Source organism: Phoca vitulina, unplaced genomic scaffold (assembly GCF_004348235.1).
Source record: "Phoca vitulina isolate PV1807 unplaced genomic scaffold, GSC_HSeal_1.0 scaffold5, whole genome shotgun sequence".
Classification (NCBI taxonomy): Eukaryota; Metazoa; Chordata; class Mammalia; order Carnivora; family Phocidae; genus Phoca; species Phoca vitulina.
The window spans coordinates 63,208,174-63,232,273 of NW_022589708.1; the positions used below are offsets into that span (position 1 = coordinate 63,208,174).

General features: G+C 42.6%; 1 protein-coding gene across 1 annotated transcript in view; it reads right to left on the minus strand.

Moving 5' to 3' along the window:
• FREM2 (FRAS1 related extracellular matrix 2) overlaps positions 1 to 22,686 on the minus strand; it is a 163,185-nt gene extending 140,499 nt beyond the window's left edge. The window contains exons 1-2 of the mRNA XM_032403116.1: positions 17,252 to 22,686; positions 11,899 to 11,988 (exon numbers count right to left, since the gene is read on the minus strand). Coding sequence (XP_032259007.1) covers positions 11,899 to 11,988; positions 17,252 to 22,433 — 5,272 coding nt within the window. The 5' untranslated portion in view covers positions 22,434 to 22,686. The remainder of the gene's footprint in view (positions 1 to 11,898; positions 11,989 to 17,251) is intronic.
• Between the last annotated feature and the right edge of the window lie 1,414 nt (positions 22,687 to 24,100).

Genomic DNA, 24,100 nt, shown 5'->3' on the forward strand with positions numbered 1-24,100 from the left:
TGGGTGATAGACACTGGGGAGGGTATGTGCTATGGTGAGCACTGTGAATTGTGCAAGACTGTTGAATCACAGATCTGTACCTCTGAAGCAAAGAATACATTATATGTTAAAAAAGAAGAAAAAGAAGAAGAAAATAGCAGGAGGGGAGGCATGAAGGGGGGGAATCGGAGGGGGAGATGAACCATGAGAGATGATGGACTCTGAAAAACTGAGGGTTATAGAGGGGAGGGGGGCGGGAGAATGGGTTAGTCTGGTGGTGGGTATTAAAGAGGGCACGTTCTGCATGGAGCACTGGGTGTTATATGCAAATAATGAATCATGGAACACTACATCAAAAACTAATGATGTAATGTATGGTGATTAACACAACATAAAAAAAAAAAAAAAACACAGAGAAGGTGATGTCTGACCCTAAGGACAAGAGTAGAAGAAATCAGGAAGAAACTGCTATCCAGACTGAGTCTCTTATGGAGGCAGGAGGAAGGATATTCAGGAAGAAAGAGAGAAGGCAGGACACGTGAAGTAGCTCAGCACGTGTGGAAACCCCGAGTAGGCGGCGCGGCTGGATAGATCAGTAGTGACCAGTGTGTACATCAACAAGGGTCTGAATTTTATCCGGTGCTTAAGAAGACACAATTTGCGAGTTGGAAAATAAAGATGGCATCAGATTTGCATGCTAGAAAGTCAACTGTGGCAGCAGAGGGGAAGACAGAATTTTTTTTTGTTTTTGTTTTGTTTTTTTAAGACAATTTAAAAATCACATTTGTATTTTTAGGTAACTATGGAAATGGTATACCTGGATCAGAGGGGAAAGTCGTGAGAGACAAAGAAATCCATTAGGAAAATCACATTAGGGAAAATGTATTCATTCACTCGATAAATAGTTCTTGAGCATCTATGTGTGCCAGGCACTGAGGATACATCAATGAAAAGCAAAGATAAGAATCCTGGCTCTCAAAGGTACGGTATTATATTATAGTGGGAGAAATGGCTAACATTTATTTGGCACTTACTCTGTGCCAGTCCTTATATTTAAGCAGTTTATATCTATTCAGTCATTTAAGATAAACTTCAACATGGTTCTAACGGATCAACAGGAATGAAGTTAATGAAGGAATCTGATTCAACAGGAATTCAGGAAGCCGGTAAAATTAACTGGATTTAGTAACCGGATGGACATGCATGGTGGAACAAAATGACTCTTGAGCTTTAGGCAGCAAGGGTAATTTTTTGTTAAAGGTTAATAATAATTTCTGAAATGGTTATATGTACCCTGCCTTTCTTAATTTTATAGCAAGGATGCAGTGCCCTTTATTTGGGGCTACTTCTACATAAAATGAAGTAAGAGAAGAATTATGGGAACACAGAATGGTTCTTTTCTGTCTCCTGCATTTCTGAAGTCTACTGACCAGTTTTACCACTTGATTTTCAATTTCTCAAGTGGCTCTCTTGAGCTAAGCTTGAGAACACTGTTTTCTGTGTTCTCAACTCACGCCTGTAACAGTCATATAAGTGGAGTTAAACGTAGCTGGTGGGGGCATTACCAAGATGAAATAATTAAACCTTTCTGAAGTGAGCTAACTAACCAGCAGGAAAAAAAAATGGAGAGTAAGTACTTCTTCTGTCTCAGCTTGGAAGAATGTAGTGAGAGCTCTCTTGAAACAAAAAGAAAGAGAATTGTGTCTTGGCTTCCTTCATCAAAAGCTACTAATGAGGGAGTTATTTTCCCAGCTTAGTTCAAAATTTACATGAAGAATAAAAAAAATAGTGCTAAATTGAAAACCAAACATAGCGCTATAATTATTTTCCCTTCATCTTTTTCTTTTAATTTCTTGGTACCAATGATACTGATACCCTTTGCAAAAAGTAAATCTTACGTTAAATGGTTCCTAGCCAGGACTGAATAATTCATTTTGGAAACTTCTACCATAACAGCACTGGAAGAATTCTAAATGTAAACTTCTGAAGCTACATTGTTTCCTTTACATGGCATTTATTCCTTCAATGAGAAATTACTCCTACACAGCTACTTGGCAATTGATTTTTTGGTTCTTATGGGCAGAAAGAGATTCATAAATTGATAATTTCAGTAAGTTTACACTAACTGTTCTAAAACAGAGTATTAGAGAAAATTATTTTTTTCTCATTTACACAAACATTTTTGCTCCTAGGAAAATGCACATTAAGATAGCAATCTACATTTGTGAAGCAAGAGCAAAAACACTTGTATTTATTTGTGTGCGTTGCTCACTCACCACTTTTTCATGAAGTTAAGCCTCACTAAATTTTATTTTTTCCTTACTTGCAATCAGGATTAGGTGTGACATTTGTCCCTTTGGACCTCACTGGATAATTACAGAAAGACACATGGCTTTAATACTTGTTTATTTTATCCCTGTCTTCAGCTAGTTACGGCTCAGTGTATTAGATTCGCAGTCGAAACTACATTGGAGCCTCACATTTGCTAACCCCAGATGTTTCAGAGTTCTATATATTTTTTTTAAATCAAAGCTGGTTACTCTATTTAACTTTCAAGTCTATAAAATTTACACTTCTAGTTATTAAAAAGAAATAAAACATATAAACTGAACTCAAGAGAGACAGTATTTTGGGGGCGCCTGCGTGGCTCAGTCGGTTAAGAGGCTGCCTTCGGCTCAGGTCATGATCCCAGGGTCCTGGGATCGAGCCCCGCATCAGGCTCCCTGCTCAGCAGAGAGCCTGCTTCTCCCTTTCCCTCTGCGTGTCGCTCTGCCTACTTGTGCTATCTCTCTGTCAAATAAATAAATTTTTAAAAAATCTTTAAAAAAAAAAAAAGAGATAGTATTTTGCCGTTATTTGACCCCAGGGAAAACTCTTTAGTATTAGCTGAATGAAAATTTTTGTGTAGCTCCTTGCTAATGGCAAAATGACTTTGGAAGCATTATTAGCCTTTAAACTCAGCATTGCAGAAGCATTCCCCATTTCTCCACTTGCATCCCTGTCTTATCCCATCTCTCCAAACAAAAACAATCAAATTTTCGAAACAGCTGCTGTGGGAAAGATAAGAGAGAGGAAGAAGAAAGAAAAGGAGAGAAGGGGAAAAGAGAGAGAGGGGGGAAATAAGCAAGAAATGAAAGAAAAACAGAAAGAAAAGCCCTGGAAAGCGTCCGAGAGGTAACCTCAAAAGCACATTAGTTACCTGCACAGTCATTCCTCAGAGGCAGGAAGTGTGCTGCACGAATGATCCCACTTCCATGAATTATCTTACTTAACCTTCAAAAAGAACCTTATTAGCTAGAGGACGACTATTGGCCCACTTGGCAAATGAAACCGAGGCTAAGAAAGACTCAGTGACTGAGCGCAGGGTCATGTCGCCGTTACTGCAAAGGGCAGAAGCAATATTTGGCTGTGCTCCTAACTCCTCTGATGGACGGGAAGATAAGCAGGGTCAATAGGCTGGCCTTCCTGTATACACATTTCAAAGTAAGGCATCTCATAATTAATATGTTCAAAATGACCCCTTCATTTCCTCCCTGAAACTTTTTCTATGCCCCCCCCACCAAGTCTCTTCCATCTCAATAAATAGCACCACCACTCTCTTCTGGCCAAGAAACCCAGAATTATGCTTATGTTCCCCTTTTCCCCCATAATCCAATCTGTCAGTAAGTCCTATAGATTGAGATCCAAAATTATATCAAGCCTGTCTTCTTTCCATATCACATCTGTCTTACGGCACCAGCCTCCTATTACTCTCCCTTTCCCCCTTGTCGCTTCCCCTGAATCCTCTACGGCTGTAAGAGTCATCTTCTCAAAACATAAATTAGACCATGTCACTCCTTTGCTTTAATATGATTAGGGGGAGAGGGTTCGCTTTGCCTTAGAACAAATTCTAAATCACTGTGCGGGGTTATAAGGTTCTGCACCATCGGGCTCCAGTCTAGCTCTCCAGCATCACCTCGTGTGGCACTCTGCTTTGTTAAGCAGAGTTGATGCTCTTCCGGTCACTTGAACACACAGAACTCAGTGCCTTTGCACGTGCTTTCTCCCCAGCTTGGAACATTTCTCTATCCCTTCTTCCTGTGGCGGCTTCATCTCAGCCTAAGTCTAAGCTCAAATATCACCCTTCAGAAGCCATGCCTGACAGCTGCATCTCTTTCTCGGATTTAATGATAACCTCCCTAATACTTCAAACATTGTATAAGTGTTTTATTTGTCTACTATTTTATCATCTGAGCCTATCAGAACCTCAGGTCAAAGATCACAACTGTTATGGTCATCATTATTTTCCCAGAATCCAGTAGATGCCTGAAATATAGTGGGTGCTCCCAAAATGCTTGTTGCATAATTTCCATAAATAAATGAATAGAGAACCTCTTTATAGCAAATAAGTTTTGCCAGAGAAACTCTGACCCTCCTCCTACATTATATTCTGATTCTCTTTGGACTGGCATAAGTTCTAGCAAATATAGAATCGTATCAATTACAACTATGTACTAGACCACTGAATACCACCTTCTATTTCACCCAGCCACCCAGAGCAAACTTAAAAAGAAAGGATGGGAATATTAGAGTTACGTAATATACACCACACATAAATATTTGATTTGAGATACGGTATTTTAATTACCTATAAAAGATTTGCTTAGTTTTAAAAGGTGACTATCATTGATTTTGCGAGTAAAAATAGAATCATGCTAAGCCTCTAGAAACGTTGACTAGTAAGGATTCATATTTACCAGAAGATTTAGCCATTTAAGAAAATTTTCCTCTAAATTAAAGCCAATAAAATAGTATATCCATAGGAAATATAATTTTGGAATGAACCTAAAGAATAGTAACTGATAACACTTACTTTATACTTTTCTATTTAAAAGGTATATCTTCTCTCATGGACACAGTACAGGTACCTGCTAAAAGCAGGGCTCTGCTATGGAAAGACCTTGATGACTTGAACCATTCTAAACTGCTCACTGAAAAAGAGAAAGGCTTACAAATGTTTAGCCATAGTAACTAACAGCCCTTCCCAGGACCTGTATTCTAGCAGATCTTACGCTCTCTCGCAGATTAGAAATATTTGTCTCAGTGCCTGACATGACTTCACCATCTTATTATAACTCCCTAAGGCACTGATATCTTTCCTTTGGTTCTCATGTCACTAGCAATTAATTTTATTGCCAAGAATGCTTGCTTTTTTCTCTAGGCTGAATATGTCTGTATAATTTTTAATGCTTGTCCTCAAACCTCATTTTCCGACTTACTGCACTTATTTCTATTTTTCCAGGCTTTGCTCTCAATTCCAGCTAATTGTCAATAATGACTTTGCCTTAAACCCTGAGTTACTGGTCACTTTCACGCAAAAATCTGTGCTCCTTCTAAATAGAGCGAAGAGCTTCCCGTCTGCTTGTGTCTCAGTCATCAAATACGGAATAAAAATCTGAAAGCCTTGTCCTTAACTGACATTTCATATAAAGAACTGACTGGGCAGCTTCTCCTATTATGTCAAGATGCTATTTATATCTTTCAATAGCGTATGAATTAAGGATCTTGGCGAAAGAAAAATTGGGCACCAAAAGACATAATCAAAGACAGAGGCAACAAATGTCTGGCTTTGGACCAGATACGTTACAATGGCCAACACAGATATCATATCTGACGCCTCAGTTTTAATGCCAAACCAGGAGACGGCACTCTCTCCAGCCACGCGCCCAAGTCACACGGGAAGTCAAACGAGGAAGCAGCAAACCAATTTTCACAATGGAGAAAAAACGAGGGCTCCTCCTACTCAGTGTATCGAGCCAGATGGATGATCACATCTCCTAATTCTTTCTTATGCCCATCAAAAAAAAGGTCTTGGATCTGATGCTGAGGGCTTGAAACTTAAACACATAAACAAGAATCTAATAAAAATTTATAGAATGACATTTTAACGGGGACTGAGTATACTTTCTGCTAGTAAGAGCTTTCTACTCTACCTGGCATTCCGTCTCTTATCACATGAGGCACAAAACCGGGGTAATTAAAAATACTTAAGGTAGTGGTGCTGACTTTAAAATTACACTGATTGATAGAAATTATCGATTACCCATTAAATTTTAAAGATGTACAATTGTTGATATAAGATACTGACAACTTTTTTTTTTTTTCCTGGAAAGAATTTTTTAAGGATAACGTGAGCTCCGAACTTGTGGTTACTGGGAATCTGAGAATCTCTTCAGTCTTCAGTGTATTTCACTGAAAGTTTCAAAAGAATTTTCACAGCAGTTGGTTTCATGTGTTTAAAAATGTGAAAGCTTTACTAAAAATTTTTCTTGGTGCCACAGGGATTTAAATTAATGCTAGGATAAGACAATGTTCTAAAGGAATGTCGAGGTCCACTGGCAATTGTTTCAAAGAGCTTTTCTTAGAATATGATGTAATTGATCCTTATACAAAAAGGGAGCGTCTTTTTCCCATTTATCTATTCATTCATTTTAATATTTGTTAAATATTTACCCTGTTTTCAACCCCGGGGAGGCGCTGTGGTACAAAGATTAAAGACACTTTTTTTGATTTGAAGGAGTTCCTTCTCTACTAATAGAGGTCTTCACATTAGCAAATAACCAGAATACAACATTCTTGTAGATAAGGGTAGGGATAGACGCACAAAGAAGGGCGTGGCTGTAGGGATAGACGCACAAAGAAGGGCGTGGCTGTAGGGATAGACGCACAAAGAAGGGCGTGGCTAACTTTGTCATCACGATGTCGGGAGCAGCTCTGGAGAGGAAATGCCACTTGGGTCAGGTGTCGAAGAGTGATGAAGTTCATCAGGGTTGAGGGCAGGACACAACAGGAACAGTGGTGTGAGACCAGCTTTCGAATCACAAGAAAGAGCTAGAAAAGTTCCTTGGAAAGAAGACTAAAAAGGGACAGAAGCACTTTCCTGTTAGAATACTTTATAGGAAAATTAAAGGGCTTTAAAGGCTGAGACAAAATCAGAGAATATGTTCAATTAGGAGCAGGATAAAAGAATGCACGCTTCTGTCTTCTGCTAAAATTCTGGAGCACTAGATCTGGAATTGGACTTCAAAGAGGCAATTATCAAATGGGGATGTTTTTTCCAGGTCTGTAGTATTTTTGTATTGAGTTCCCCTTAGGAAGATAGGAAGGGTAAAACAAAAAGAAATGGAAGATGGTTCTGCTGAATCCGCAGGTGATTGCTACATGGCTCTTTAGCTGAAGCCAAGGATAACGAGAGCACATTTCCCAACTCAGGGTTTGACCTTGTAAATCATAATTTATAAATTGTAACCATATAGTAGATCGCTGGCCCCAGAGTACCTAGATGGATGGCCTTTTGATATACTATTTTCATGTTCTTTACCAATATTCCAAAAACTGTATTTCATTACTAAATGCTCATTTTAAGAATTACACTATGATAGACTGTGTAATTTAAAATTTTAAGAACTGCGTAATATTTTAAGAACTGCCATTACTAAAAACCATTTTCTATGTTTATTGGGCACTGAGAATAATTTCCAGATTGCTCTTTGAGTATATGGTGACATGAACATGGCTGTAAGGTTTTGCTTCCGTTGAGCCATATATCTTAAGTGGATTATTACATCCTGCAGGACTCCCAACTACTTATTCACAGATTTTTCCAAAGCCTTTTCTCGCTTTACAACTTCACACACATTATGGAAGTGTACCTGTGTCATAAGGACTCACATATTAAGTGTGGTTTTTTTTTAAGTTTCTTTGCAATTTAATTGATAAAACAAAAAATGGTACTGTAAGGTTGATTTGATTTGTGTTTATTCAAACTTTAGAAAGACTAAATATTTTTCCACGTGTATTTTTTAAAAAGAATTACAGTATGATATTAGAAAATAATCCTATAAATTTGAGTACACGGTGGCCTTTAAAGAATTCTAAAATAAAAATTCACACTATATAAGAGACATAACTTTTTGCCTATGGACAAATCCTCTCCTATTTCATTCTCACCATTAAATATTTTTAAAACCTTGGTCGGGAGAACCCAGAAAACACTGAGTTAACTCCCTGCTTTGCCTATCCTGAATAAGGATGGAAGTTACTGCTTGCAGAAAGAATCCTGGGATTCAGACTGGCTTCTAGTTGCCTGGTTATGAAATTTGAGGAAGGTCAATTACCTATTTCTGTGACTGTTTCCTCATCTGCCAAAAAGGAACAGTAATGTTTTTGTTTGTTTTTACCAAGCTGATAGGAATGCTATGAAGACAAACTGCCTAAGTAATCATAAATCTTATATAAGGTTTAAGATCTAATTGAAAGAGTCCTAAAATATAAGAATCTCTCTCCGTGTGTGTGTGTAACATGTGCTATATCAACCAACGCTTATTAAATCCAAACACAGTAGCACTCCCTGAAGTAAAATCCTGACATTGCCTATTCTTCTTCAGTCCTGCCATTTGGTAACAGCCCCAAGCTAAAAAGTGGTAACGTGTCCTAAGCACCATCCCGTTAGTGATGGGTGGTCCAAATCCATCACTACATCATAACAAGATTTCTGTGGCTAGCTAGTTTTTTATGATAGTATAATTAAATCTGAAACAAGAGCTTTCCGCTCTTTGCTTTCCTAAATCTCTTCTTGACTCTTGAAAGTAAAAGTTATATTTAGTTTTTTAGGTTATTCAAGGATTATGCTTGCTCCAGTAATTTCCTTAGTCACTGTCCTAAAAGCACTTTTTTTTAAAAAAAAGATTTCATCTATCCATTTGAGAGAGAGAGAGAGAGAGAGAGCACGAGCACACAAGCAGGGGGAACAGCAGGCTCTCCACTGAGCACGGAGCCTGATGCGGGGCTCAATCCCCAGGACCCTGGGATCATGACCTGAGCCGAAGGCAGACGCTTAACTCACAAAGCCATTCAGGCGTCCCTCTAAAAGCACTCTTGAGGACTTGAAGAAGGTAAATTTAAAGGATTGGAAAGAGAATTGGAGTAGACAGTTCTTAATTTTAGGCCATGGTGCTATAACTGGCTTCCCAGATGTGAAATACTGGAAGCATTTCATGTATTTCATGGAGACGGTTTATGGATATGCTTACTATCTTTGTATAAAAGAGATGGTAATAAATCACTATGGCTGACTTCGGTAGCCAAACCCACTGGTCCAAGAAGTGTGTCATCACCTATGTGGGAAGAGTAAGTTACCCTTGACAGAGGTCTGGATGTATTTGGAGAAGTCACCTGGCTTTTCTGAGACCTGGATCCCTCCAACTAAAAAACATGAATAATGCTTGTTCATAGGATTCAAGTACCTTCCATAATTCCTAAGACATACATATCTTTGAGGAGTGTCAAAACATATCATATATGTGTCTTCATAAACACGTATTCTGTTACATAAAATTTGTATTATTAAACGTGAAGATTTTGAAAATAAAGGTTCATATTATAGTCTATACAAAAAGGTTTTTTTCTAGACTGTATTTTAAAAAAATTATTGACTGTAAGAACAAGATATATATAATTGGATCAAAAAATCAAAACTCTTAGTTTAACATTATTTTTATAGAAAGGAAGGATAGCTTTATTTTTTCTCTTACCACAAATATTGCCAATATTTTTTTATTTCTGTGTGGCAAAATACCTCATAATTCCCAGAGACATAATTTCATTCAAGATACCCTTCAAATAGTATTGCATTTCTCATTCAAATGTTAGAGTATTTTACAAGACAGTGCAAAAATCCTAAAAAACAATTTTGAAATACATACATGAATTTTTATTTTTTAATCTTGCAGGTTTCTTGAGTTTATTCTGCCAGAGGGAAGTTTTCTAATACCAGGTGAATTAAGATAGATTCTGTTCCATAGATAGTTGGCCAGAATCTGCCCAAGCCTCATAAGTAATGCCATGTCGGTGGCTAGAAGAAAGTTAAAGAACAGTATCTCTGGAATGTTTCCCTTTCACGTGAAACTCCAGCTCTAAAAAAGCTCCTGAAGATGATGTATTTCCTATTTCCATAAACACAACCCTTAGACGCTCAGCCATATTTTCAGCAAATCCAAAAATAAACCCAGTTTCTTCAACTAGCCATTGCTCATTTAATATTTTGAAACACGATACAGCATAATGTTTTCTAAGGTTGAAGTACAAATCACAATTTTAAAGCACATGCTACCAATCTCTCCAGCTAAGGAAAGAAATGGGCGGAATAACAGAGTGGCGCTGTGTCAGATTGAAAAAGCAAAATATTTAAAAAGTAAAAGCTATAATATCTTAGAATTGTAACTATTTGATTTCAAACTTTTTTGGGTAATTTTAAAGAAAATCATACTTTTGCTACTGGGGTATATTCAGTCATTCTAAGTGACAAACCTGGTGCCTCAAGCCAATACTTTAGTCTACAAATTTGGATCTACTATGCAGATTTCAATTATTTCAGAGTTCCACTCTAAAGTTTACTGACAGTAGACTTTCCCATTTGAGCATCAAGATTCAATAAGCACATTATTCTTTATCAATTGGCTTCCTTCTTAGAAATTGGTTTCATACAAAGATTCCTTTTATCAATACATAAAATATTAAACTATGATTTGGTTACTATAAAATAAAGGCATCAAATTTATTAAACATCCGGCCTTTAGGGAAAATCAAATAGTTGAACCGAAATTAACATCCTTTTTTGCCTCTCCTGCACGCACCCAACAGATGCCATTTTTCAGAGCTGTGATCACATTATGTCCAATGATATTTTAAACAAGTGCTATTTAATGCTTCACAAAATATGGAGGGTAAGCATGTCATCCTTTTGAGGTAGATGACATAACAGTGTACTTTTTAAAAAAAGCATCATAAGAAAACAGGTGACTGGATCTGAATCATTTCTTTTCTCCTTCCTTCATCTCTTATCCCCATATCCCCCCACTTCCTGTGTCCTGTTCACACAACACATGTACTTCCTGAGATTCTTTTGCTTCTCCTGAGAGCATGAGAGAACAGAGACATCTTTATGATGAATCTAGAAGTGGCCAGTTTTTCTCTCTACCTACAGGATTAGGAAGAGAGCTGAACAGAGAGTGAGCAGCACTCAGGGCTTTGGGGGACAGTGACAGTAACATTGCTTGGGAGACTCAGAGCACAGTATTCTTCAGACTTCACCGAGGAAAATTTTATTTTATTATTATTTTTTAAAGATTTTATTTATTTATTTGACAGAGAAAGAGAGAGGGAGAAAGCAAGCACAAGCAAGCAGGGGAGAGCAGGCTACTCACTGAGAAAGGAGCCTGATGTGGGGCTTGATCCCAGGACCCTGAGATCATGACCTGAGCCGAAGACAGCCGCTTAACGGACTAAGCCACCCAGGCACCCCCACTGAGGAAAATTTTAGCTAGACTAAGTCACAAAATTCCCCAAACTAAGAAAATCATTAGACATACTGAGATTGGTAAGATAAAACACACATTTGCTTAGCACTAATTTCCTGGTGAATGCTATTATTCATCAGCATTAGTCCACACAGCACCCAAGTACAAATTAGCAAAAGGCACCCCCTTTGGGCAGACACATGTGGGTAGGTGCATGGCTTGAGAGTGGAGCTGGGCTGGATTCCAACATCCTCTTGCCACCTCAAGCAGGCAGCATCATGCAGAACATATTCTGAACAACTGGACACGGGGATCCCATTTACATAGGTCTTTCTTTTTAGCACATTACAAATCCTAAGACAAAAATAATGTAACCGGAACATTTATCTATACTCATTGCAGAGTAGTACTGTGTCAGATTGAGAATGTAAGATTATCTATTGGCAAATGACAAATTCACTCAGTATAAATTCAGGTGAGCTGAAAAGGATACCTGATACAGATTTTTTGTAGTGAAGTCATCAAAGAACAACCAATAAAAGTCACTCTCCTTGTTTATAGTAATAGGAGAGTGAATACTTACCACCATCTTCAACTGTAAAATGGAACATATCACTTGTGGCATTGGCCCCGTCTTTTAAAACGTAGCATATTTTCATGTCGTCAATGTCAGCTAGAAAATAACCCAAGAACAAGATGATTCATTACTAAGGCGAGATTGGTGACTCATTACTTATGGTAAATTCAATTGGCTCTTACTTCTCTGTAACCATGTTTAGGTTTCCTAATTCCAAGGGAAGTAGTGCTATATCTGATTTCTTCTATCTCTAAGCCCCTGATTTCAGCTGTCCCACAGAAATCTGATCCCTTACCCAGACAGAGTGCAAGAGTGAGGCTATAATAATAGCAAGGTGTTGTCCCTCCCAGTGGTATTTGCATGTTCATGCACTAAAGAAGTGACTGTCTAAATACGGAATGTCAGACGTCATGACAGGTGGAAAGGGAGATATTTTGAGGCATGAAAGATTTCCTGGCACTACCAAAATCACACTCTTTCCCTCCCTGGAGGGCGGCCCTTGGAGGAAAGAACTTCCCTGCCCTCCTCTGGCTAACTTTTCTTACCTCTTGCAATATATAACAGGCTGTTTTTAAGCTCTCCAGAGTTTGAAAGAAAAAAATAATAAAAGGCATTTTAAATCCCAAAGACTGAAATAACAGTCGTCTGACCCCAGAAAGCAATTAGAACAGAAAACATCTAATAAAAACTGAAACCTTTATTCATAGTGAAAAGTTATCCTGCCTCAGGAATGCTCTTTCTTTTGCTTTCTGTCCTAGCTCTCAAATATACCGGCGTAGTTTGTTTTCAGTGATTGACTAACATACAACTTCAAAAATTTATTCACCCATTTTACTAGTTCCTCTCCTAAATGACGCAGCACAGACAACATAATAAACCAAGTATCATCCTGTTCTGTGATGCTCGCGCAATACGCCGTTATTGACCTGGGCCAGGAAGTAGGTAGTTATTTCCAAAGCTACTTAAAATCAAGATCACAGCTAAGAGTAGCTTCCACAGTGGCATGTAATGTTCATGTGTCTCAGGGGGACTCTACAGTTTTTCCATCTTCTAAGAGGTCTACCAAGTTTGTGCTATGAAGTCTACAAGCATCATATGTAAGAAAATGACTTTATGAAAGAATAAGCTCAAGTGATGTAAGGTCCTGGACTCAACACCCCATGAATTTCTGTGACGCCATTTGACAGATGTGAAACGTACAAGCTCCCTTGGCTCATACGGTTCTGAAAGGTGACTTGCTTATAACCCGACATCTGAGGAGGGGAAAATCTGATTTAATAGTTAAGGGTAGCTTCTTGTAAAAGGGGTACTAGGAGATGAAGCAAATTCAAGACATTTTATTCCCCCTTAGCATTTTTTTTCTAACTCTGCTCTAATTTCCCCAATTTCTGCCTAGTTTTGTGCCTTTCTGTGTGGCTACCTTTCCTAGAAGGCGGAAAACTTCTGGGATTGGTTTTTTTTTTTTTTGTCTTAGCTTCCCAGAGTCCTTTGCTTAGGGTTTAATATTCAGTAATGGCTCAAATGTTTCTTAACTTAAAACGAAAGAGCCCAGAGGTCTGGTGGACCACGCTCGGACTGCTACCTCCGCATGTGTGATGTTTCGACAGAGGGAAGGAGCGAAGCCCCTGCAAGCTCTTTACCTGTCTACTCCTACGACTCTGACCCCTAACAACCTTTTAATTCATCAGGAAGGAATGAAGTGAACTGTACCCTGAGCACACATCCTTAGCTTAAGGACAAAGTCCTCTGGTCATGTGGAAAGAGCTTTTTCCAAACTTCCCCATTCGCTCTTTAACTCTGTAAGAAAATCTAAAGGCTCTAGTATGAGAAAAGGAAAAATTCATTAGTACACCCAAGCTCTGCATAAATCACCACTTCAAAAGTGATTTTTTTAAAACTTTTTTTTAAAAAAGTGAACATGAATGCAATTAAGACATGCAGGTGTCAAATTTTCTGTCCATGTTAGGGCATGCAATATTGATTAGTTAGAACAAATCAAAACCCTTTTCATTTTCTTTCTAACTCAGTTAATAATTCATGGTTCAAAAAAGGGACTAAAAAAGGTCTAAAAAAATCTCAAGTAAAGACTTTGATCATAGTGCTGTTAATTCTATACGAAACTCTATATATAATTTATGATGTTTTTGATAGCTTTAAACACTCACTTCTTAAGGCACACTAGTATTAGGAAGATCAAAACCTAGTAGCAAAAAAATGTTATTTCCTTTCAGTAAACAACTAATAATTAACTGGATTTTCTTCTTTTTTTTTTAAATTTTATTTTATTATGTTATGTTAATCACCATACATTACATCATTAGTTTTTGATGTAGTGTTCCATGATTCATTGTTTGCATATAACACCCAGTGCTCCATTCAGTACGTGCCCTCTTTAATACCTATCACCAGGCTAACCTATCCCACCACCCCCCTCCCCTCTAGAACCCTCTGTTTCTCAGAGTCTATAGTCTCTCATGGTTCATCTCCCCCTCCGATTCCCCCTCTTCATTTTTCCCTTCCTACTATCTTCTTTTTTTTTTTTAACATATAATGTATTATTTGTTTCTGAGGTACAGGTCTGTGATTCCAGTCTTACACAATTCACAGCGCTCACCATAGCACATACCCTCCCCAATGTCTATCACCCAGTCACCCCATCCCTCCCACCCCCCACCACTCCAGCAACCCTCAGTTTTTTTCCTGAGATTAAGAATTCCTCATATCAGTGAGATCATATGATACATGTCTTTCTCTGATTGACTTATTTCACTCCGCATAATACCCTCTAGTTCCATCCATGTCATTGCAAATGGCAAGATTTCAGTTTTGTTTTTTTTTTTTTTTTGATGGCTGCATAATATTCCATTGTATATATGTACTACATCTTCTTTATCCATTCATCTGTCAATGGACATCTTGCCTCTTTCCATAGTTTGGCTATTGTGGACATTGCTGCTATAAACATTGGGGTGCACATACCCCTTCAGATCCCTACATTTGTATCTTTGGGGTAAATACCCAGTAGTGCAATTGCTGGGTCATAGCGTAGCTCTATTTTCAACTTTTTCTTCTAATTACTGATCATGCATCAGATTTATTTCAGTTCATGTATACAAGCATTCCATGATTTTGTATTTTCATTTTAATTCTAAGTTCACTGACATGCCTGGCAACCACACCTTGGTTCAAACTCTTTGGGGGAAGTTTCTAAAAGTGATCTGTAATGTATCTCCCACAAGATATCACTGTGTACTTATTATAGAGAAAAAAGTCCAGGTCCTTGAGACAAGTGATGGAGACAGCAGGGGCACCCTGGCAAAGAGGCAACATTGAAATAATTTCTCTAATTTGTCTAATTCTACCTTGTTAAGTCTTCCTAATAATAAAATTGAATGAGGTTTAGAAATGAATGGATTTTCTTCTCCTAGGGACCAACTAGCAAATCGATTTAGGAATAACCTCCTTTGCCCACATATGCTAACTTGACTTAACCCAGTGCACTGAAAATCCATCAAAATATAGTTCAGCTTATCCCTTCGTGATAACAGAAAAACAAAAACAAATACAAAGTTAGCGACGTCCTCACTCAAGCTACTGCTTTTATTTCTCTTCGAAGAGAGCAACACAGTAGCTGTGTAATGGAGCCTCTCCATTTTTACTCACCCAACTCGTCTCCAGAAATAACCACCCTGAGCCAAACTGCAGCCTCAACTTGCTTAAATGAGTGCTCTGTGATGAACTACCAGTAGTTTTCCCAAGCAGTGTTTGGGTTCTTATTGGAATGTGCTCATTTCTCTTATAATCTTAAAAATGTATCTACACTTGTTATAATAAACTGACTATATTTACAAATGACCATAAAGACTAATCATGGTGAGTCCTTATCAGTGAGAGAGAGAAAGAGAGAGAGAGAGAGACAGCCTCTCTCTGAAATAGCATAATTTAGGGTTCAATATTTAAGATGTAATATTCCAACATTTTCAGCTGTTGGACCTGGTCCATAGAATTTAAATTAAATAGTCTGCCTGTCTTCTTCCACAAATTCCTTTAAAAAAAAAAAATCTTTAAAGTCAGATTACTTTTTCAGGTCAGAGGACCAATTTGAAGTCACATTTTCTATCCTGTAATATATTCCTTTCATCCTCTTCACTTTCCATGAAAATAAACCAGTCTAAGATTGCATGGCATCTCTATCCTCAGAAAGCCTTCACATAAAAGTTTCCTGCTGGTCTGGCATGACACTTGGCACTCTGAGGTTTTCCTGTCCCTGCAGGCCCTAGAATATATTCAGGCTTTTAGCCAAGAATCAGGAGGTTGGAGTGCAGGGCTATTTGCCAGCATCTAAAACAGAGAAGCAGTTCACTTTAACACTATACTTTGCGACATCCGTTTATTAAAGCATTTGTTAGAGCCCAACACTGTTGCGGGAAGAGAACACCCCCACTGGGATGCTCCGAGGGTAAACTTCATCTCCACTCACAGAGCCCACATAGGAGAGATCTAGTTTCCATCCTGACATGGTGAGATTTTCATGAAAGCCACCCGAAGCCCTCTGTAGTGAAGGTCGCACGTTCTAGAGAACAGAGCCCTGCTTCCCAAGCCAGCATACTGAATGGGCTTCTCCCTTCAGTCACTGAGTAACTCTGCAGAGGTCACCTGCCCTTCCTGTCTCAGATTGTGTCCACACACAAAGAAAATTTAGGTTAGAAAAACGCTTTAGCTTCAAGAATGCAGATGCTGGAGGTGTTTGCCTAAGTCATAAAATATTAGAGAAGAATAATTATACATCTACAAAGTAGGTCTAAACACATTTATTTCAGTTACAAAGTTTCTAAGAACTGTAACAGGATTAGAACATTGCTCTCACAATTAATCAAAGTAATACAGATTTGAAGGCTCTATTTCAATGGTAGGTGAAAATAACAGCAAGAAGAATACAAAAAATGTAGAAAGCACATCTTTCTCTAAGGTGCCCACATGCTTCATGAGCAACCTGCAGCGTACCCAACAGGCCACTGGGAGGACGGGGGTGGCAAAGAAAGCAGAACTCAAAAGCCTGCTTCAGCCTTAATTCACCCAAGTCTAGCTCCTGCCTTGGCACCATACCTTGCTGCTATTGAAAGACACTCGTACTCCTCCTTATGGCCGGGCGCTGCAGTGGGACATACAGCAAGAGGCGAGCTCCTCTCCCAGAAAAGTGAGTCTCTGTATTGCCCCCCATCTCTCTGTTTCCCTTTCCTTTTCTTCCCTTAGATTCAAATTTGATCCCCTACTTACAAAGTTTTCGGGGATAGCCATACCCTCAGAAAATAAGACCTGCATTTTCCATTGGGTATAAGGAAAGAAAAGTGTGCCATACCTTGTGTAAACTGAGTCACACTGTAGTTGCCTCTGTCCAGGTTGAGGAGATATCCGTGTTGAGGGGCCTCTGTCACAATGAACCTGAGAGAAAAATGTAGGCTGTCTCTGTCCTCCGCTTTCAATATTTTGCTTGTGATCATGAAGCCCAAGTGACCAGTAGCCAGAGTGCGAAGTGTGGAGGCCCCTTTGTTCACGGCAATTTGGGGGACACTATCGTCAACAGCTAAGACCTGGATTTTCATCACTTGGGGTCTCCTTGTTTCAAATATTGTATCAGGGAAAACATAGAACTCTGTATGGGAACCATCAGTCACCGTGAAGGAGAAGCTGTCTTCACTCGACTCAGTGCCATCGTGTCTGTAGCTGATTAAGTTTTCATTCAAGTCTTGCTTGGTAAAAACCGTGGCAGGTCTGGTATTGTTGAATAGGAGTTGACCATGAACAGGCACCTGGGTGACAGTGAACTTCAGAAATCTGTCAGGAGTATCCCTGTCTTCGGCAGTGAGTTCAAAGGGAGTGATCAGCTTGTTTCCACCCTCACTGACAACCAGGTTATGGATGGTGACCACTGGCTTTTTGTTATCCACATCACTAATGGAGATACGGAATGTCCGGAAGACAGGGTTACGTCCATCGGTGACCTGAAACTCAAAGCTGTCCATCTTGACTTCATCATCAGCTGTATGGATGTAGTAGATTTTGTTGCCAGCCAGTTGGAGCTGAGTGAAAGATGTGATGGGTGCTCCAAGTTGATCTGTGCACTCTAAGTGACCTCTCATGGGAGCCCTGGTGATGGTAAAAACTAAGTTTTCATCAGGACTGTTCAAGTCACTGGTGCTTAGTAAGTCTGTTGTGAGGGTGACTTTGCCACCTTCTTTCAAGGATACTCCCTTGCTTATTACATCTGGGAAGACAATGTCAATGCTCCCAATGGAAACATAAAAGTAGCGATCTATGAGGGCATTTATTCCATCAGTCACATCAAATTTAATTAGGTCCCGAACGCCCTCTTGTCCAAAATGGACATACTGAATTAAGTTTCTGTCCACTTCATCCTGGGTGAAATTCATGCCCAGTGTGATATTTTCAAAGGCACCTGTAGGTTTTTGTCTCTGCAATAAGCCATGTCCTGGCCCATAACGAATAATATAAACCAAAGATTTGTCTTCAGAATCCAAATCAGTTGCCATTAATATTTTGTTGTTGATAATTTTGGTTTCCCCAATTTCTATTTCTAGTCCATTATTGATGGTCATTCTGGGGGTCTCATCATCAACTGGGATAACTATAATGAGGACCATCCTTTCCACTGAGTGCTTACCATCCATTAGTCTTATCACAAAACTGTCTTCCTGAGTCTCAGAGTCATCATGCTCATAAATAATGCTTGAACTCTCTATGATCTGGTCCAAGGTGAAGCTTTCAACTAAAACTGTGCCATTTATCAGCTGGTTCATGATGTGACCGTGAGTAGGAAATTGGGTAATAGTGAAAGTTAGATCATCTGGGGGAATGTCAGCATCAGCAGCATTGAGGATGGGCGTATCGATCACCAGACTCATGCCTTCCATCACCATAAATTCTCTCATAAATATTTCCGGCTGTTCATCATTGGTGGGAATGATGACAATGGGGAAAAAATGTCTCTCTGAAAAGTTAATGCCATCAGAGCAACGAAATATAAATCGGTCTTCCACAGGTTCGACCCCTTTATGGACACTCTGGACATAGTTAATATGACTCTGCCTGAGGTCTTTCAGGGTAAAGGCACTTACAGCGATTCCTGCTCTTGATTTCTCAGAGCCTGGAGCTGGCGAAATGTTTTCAACATAACCGGAGGTAGGCTGAATAACTATGGTGCACAAGATGTCATCAGTTAGTGAATCAATATCTTCAGCACTTATATGTGTTGAGGTTATAACACTTTTATCACCTTCCACGACTATAAACCGTTCACCCACAGAAATTTCTGGAGCCTGATTATCAACAGGGAGGATGGTCACCCACACGGTAACTCCTTGGATAGTATTGCCACCTATTACCCATTCTTGAGACATATCTGACAGACTCAGGTTAAATGAGTCCCCTCTGGGCAACAAGCCTATCTCACCACTAGTGTGGGCATAGACGACAGAGCCCTCTAAGATGTCCCTTTGGGTAAACTGCTCTGCTGGAACTCCGTTGACCAGGATTTCTCCATATAAGGGTGGATCTTCCAAGACGAAAGTCAACATCAAATCATCAGTGTCCTCATCAGTCCCCTTGATTACACTGGCAGTGATTTCAGTAGCTCCATTTTCTAGAACATCTAGATATGACCCCAGAGTGCCAGCAGGAAGGCTCAACATGGGGACCTCATCATCCACTGGCCGGACATTTACTCTGAGAGTGATGGGCACCACGTGGTGTCTGTCGCTGACCTCCAAGGAGCAGCTATCAGTGAGAGACTCATCCCCGTTATGGGCATAGGAAATCCGACCCTGTTTTATGTCTTCCAAGTGGAAGACCTCCCCTACATGCAGTATCTGTCCAGACACCCTCATGTGGCCATGTTTGGGCGCCTGCGTGAGAGTGAAAGAGATGTGGGCCATATCAGTGTCTACATCAACCACATGCAACTCAGTCTCACTCAGGATGTGGTGCCCCTTCTCTTGAATGGTGAAACCAGTGTTGAGGATCTCGGGTGGCTGGTTGTCCACTGGCTGCAAGTAAAGGGTGAAGGTGCCCGGAGCCACATTCCCAGCTTGGTCCTCCACCTGGAACTGGAACTGGGCCACTCGGGCAGCCACTCCCAGTTCTTGCTCCGGGGGTCTGTAAGCAATTTTATGGTGGTTGATCTGGGCTTGGGTAAAATGGGCCACCACGACTGAGGGGTTGTCAGTCAGGACCAAGGTGCCCAGTGGGGCTGGCGAGCGGTTTTCATCTGTGTCCATGGGGGGCTGGGTCACTGTGTAACGCAGTTCTCGGTCATCTGTGTCCAGGTCAGTGTAGCGAAGCCACTTCCTCCTCAGCGGGGTGAGCTGGGATTCCTGCACCACCATCCGAAGGGGACAGCCGCTGCCCAGCTCTGGAGGGAGGCGATCCACAGGATGAATGCGTATCACAAACCTGTGTGGTCCCGACTGATTAGGGGGGTCATGGTTATCCTGGACTCGAAATGTGAACTGGTCCATCACTGGCCCGGGACTATGGGGCCCCGAGTGCCTGTAGAACAGCCTCCCCTCGGTTATGTCCCGCTGCCGCCACTCTGTCACCGTTTGCTCATAGAATACTCCCTGTCTCCTCCAAGGGCCCCTGCTCAGTTCCTCCTCCTCCTCACGGGGAGGATGAGTTTGGCGGAGAAGCAGATGCCCTACAGCTGAGGAGGGCAGCTCCAGCACAAAAAGCAGCAGAGAGTCATCTGAGTCAATGTCAGTTGCACTTAGAGCAAGCGGCAGGATGGGCACCGTTTCACCTTCTGCCAGCGTCAGCCCCGTGTTAGCATTGAGGACTGGTGGTTGGTCATCCACAGGCACTAAGGTGATGGGGAACAGGAACTGCACCTGGTGCCTGCGTCCTCCATCCACCATTCGAAGGATGAGGTTGTCACTCAGTGAGCCGTCTTTGTCATCGTGATGGTAGACCACCTGGCCGGCCGCTAGCTCAGCCACCGTAAAGGTCTTAGGGGCAGCACTGCCATCGGTGGCCCCCAGAAGAACAAGGTGACCGTGCCGGAGTCCAGCCACCACCTCCAGCTGCACTGCCTCCAGGTCATCCTCGTCGCTGATGACCAAGTTTTGCGGTCCAATGCCCGCAGGGCCTGCAAGGGGCCGGGACTGGCCCTCGTAAAGAATGAGACCGGTGTTCCGGGTGACCACGGGAGCCAGTGTGTTCATGGGCTTCACCACTACCATAAAAGCAAAAGGGTCTGAGGCAGCTCCTTCCGGGTCCACTACCTCCAACTCCAGTTCAAAGAGACGCTCCTGGTCAGAGTCCTCAGACGGGGGCTGGTAGGCAATCTTCAAGAGCCGCAGGTCCCTCTGCGTGAAGGAGGAGAGGGGCAGGCTACGATCATCAGTACTTACTAGGTAGCCCTGGCCAGGCTGGAAAGGAGAGGTGAGGTTGAAGATCAACAGGTCAGGAGGCGACTCAGCATCCTCGGCGGCCAGCATGTCTGGGGTCAGGGCCGTGAGTACAAACTGGTCCACCTCCATCATCATCATGGCCACAAAACTGGGCTTGGGTGCGCTGTTCTCAGCCCCTCCTCGGATTCTCACCAGCACCTGGAAGTGCTCACGTTTCAAAGCAGGCCTGCCCACGGGCGAACCTCGAGAACGCAGCTCCACCACCATGGGCACCCAGTCCCTGTTTGGTGACCGACTGGGGGCCGTGTGGCGGTAGCGCACGCCTAGCTCCTGGAAAGCTTTGCAGTCCATCAGGATTGGCTCCTGGGCGCCCCCCTCGCTGGCTCCACCTGGAACCTGCGGGTAGTGAAGGAGTTCCCCGTAGCGAGGCAGCGCGCTCAAGCCGGACAGGATGCCCACGCGACACTCCTCGGTCTCGGGCTGGTAGGCGAACTCCAGGCTCCGCGCGTCCAGGGCATTGCTGGTCCCCAGCAGCTCCTCCACGACGAGGGGCAAGTTCCGAGTCACAACCTCCAGCTGGGTGAAAAGCACCTCCACCTCCAGCACCAAGGGTAGCACTGCTGCCCCTCCCGGAGCGTCGTAGCGCAGCTGCAGCCGAATGCGATCCCGCGACGGGCTGCGCGCGCCCAGGTGCGAGTAACACACCTCTCCCGGGCCGAAGTCGCACGGGAAGCGCTTGGGACTCAGGCGGCCAGGCCTCTGGGCCAGCGCGTCGTTGTCTAGCACGGTCACCGCGCAGCGGTCCCCCGGCTGCACCTGCAGCACCAGGTCGTGCAGAGGATCCAGCCAGACCTCGCGGCCGAAGGGCACCCGGAGCCCACGGTTCGCCAGCACTATGGCCTCCTCGGCGGGGACCCCTGCAGCCCCCGCGAGATCCGGGGACAGCAACGCCCGGCCAGGGGCAGCGGGCTGTGCCGGGACGCAGCTTACCAGTGACAGGAGAAGCAGCAGCAGCAGCACAAGGCGGGGCGGCAGCGCAGGTATCGGCTGGAAACTGGGGGGGTGGGCCACCCCGCCGGCGCGGGAGGCGATCCCGGGGGTCCTGGCCGCGTGCATGATCCGGGTGTTAAGAGTTCGGACAGGTCAGCCTTAGAGAGCGCAGTCAGTCCCCCGGCAGGGAGCAAGAGATCCCTCCGGAAAGTGCCAGGAACCCCGTACTCTGTAGCCGCGGCTGGGCCAGGATGGAAAGTTGCGCGGGCCGGGCCGGGCTGGCGCTGCTGCGGAGGCTGAGCCCCCTGGCCGTCCCGCTCCGCCTCCGGCCGCCCACTGGCTGGGAGAACCGAGTCCCTCCACTCCTGCTTCCCAGGTCCCGGACCTAGAGCTTTGAGGGAAACTCCTTCCCTAGCACCCCTTTACTCCAGTCCTCCCAGGAGGCCAATCGTTGGTCCCGGGAGGAGGCCCCGAGTCCAGGGTTGGGTAGTGATATCTGCCAATCAGCTCCTAGGGGCGGAGGCAGGGAAACCGTGCCGAGGGGAGGAGATACAAGGCGCTACAAGTTGTCCTGGAAGCAAGGGGGTACTGGCGGTCTCGGGGTGCCCACCTTTGCTCACGTTTCGCTCCGGGATGCCAGGGTTGGGGTTCCGGCAGAGGAGTCGGGACATGCGGCTGAGCTTGCATCAGTTCTTCAGCTGCCTGGGATCCAGGATTACACATTTTAGCTCCCATCCCCTTCAATTCGATGCGGTCTCGCGCGGGGGAGTGTGTGGTTATTGCTCACTGAAATTTGCAAACCGGAGAGGAAAGTTATTCGCAATGTCGCTTGTGTTTGACTCGAAACCCAGAGCAGTTTGGGAAGAAAGGCTGGGGCTTATTTGCAAAAGAAGGCCAGCTAGAATTAAAAGCCAATGCTAGAGCAGGTTGCTCACACACACACACACACACACACACACACACACCCCACCCGGGGCCGCTGCTCTCTCCTCGTAAATTACAAGGGGCACAGTCCTTGGTGGTGAGTTTTAAACAAGCTCCTCCTTTGCAACCAAAGTTCAGAGTAAGAGTAAAAGAGGTGGGGGGGGGGGGGGTCGGGAGGGACGTTTGGAATGCGTGAGAAATGCAGTCAGTCCGATCGGAATAGCGAGACTAGCACCAAAAAATAAGATCTAGGGAATGTAGCCCCAGGCTCTCCCAAAGCAGCCGCTGTTCGGGTAGCTGTCGTTAGAAACGTTCCTGTTCTCTTTGCAGTAATTAGACCAAGTACAAACTAAACCTACTTGTCAGCATTACATTTCTTTGCATGCCAAGAGAATTGATAAATATCCGGAGGGCCAACGAAAATAGGTTAGCTCCCATTTCGGTGAGCCGGTTTTTAAGTCAGAGTTTGAGCTCTTCCTGCCCCCTTGTGTTTGTGCGGTTTGAAAGTGTGCGGATTCCCCTTCTGCAAGGTTTCTTAACTGCACGCACCTCTTCGAAGAAAAAAGAAGAGCCCTCACAGTTAAAACCCAGCCATTTCCAGATTCGTTTCTTGAGCAGTCTCGTTTACTTATCCTGATCAAAATGTTTTCTTTTGGAGAATGTTGTTCTCTGTTCAGTAACACAAATCAGATTATTAGTCGGAATATAGAATTGGAATCATGGTCATCCTGCCCTTTTCCTGTTTAAAAATAGTTTAGATTTGGGAAAGAAAAGAGTGTAAGACACTGCTGTGACATTTTCAATTTCAGTGAAAGTTGAAGATCTAAAACTCATATGGAGGTACATTTCGGTAAGAAGTACTTATCTTT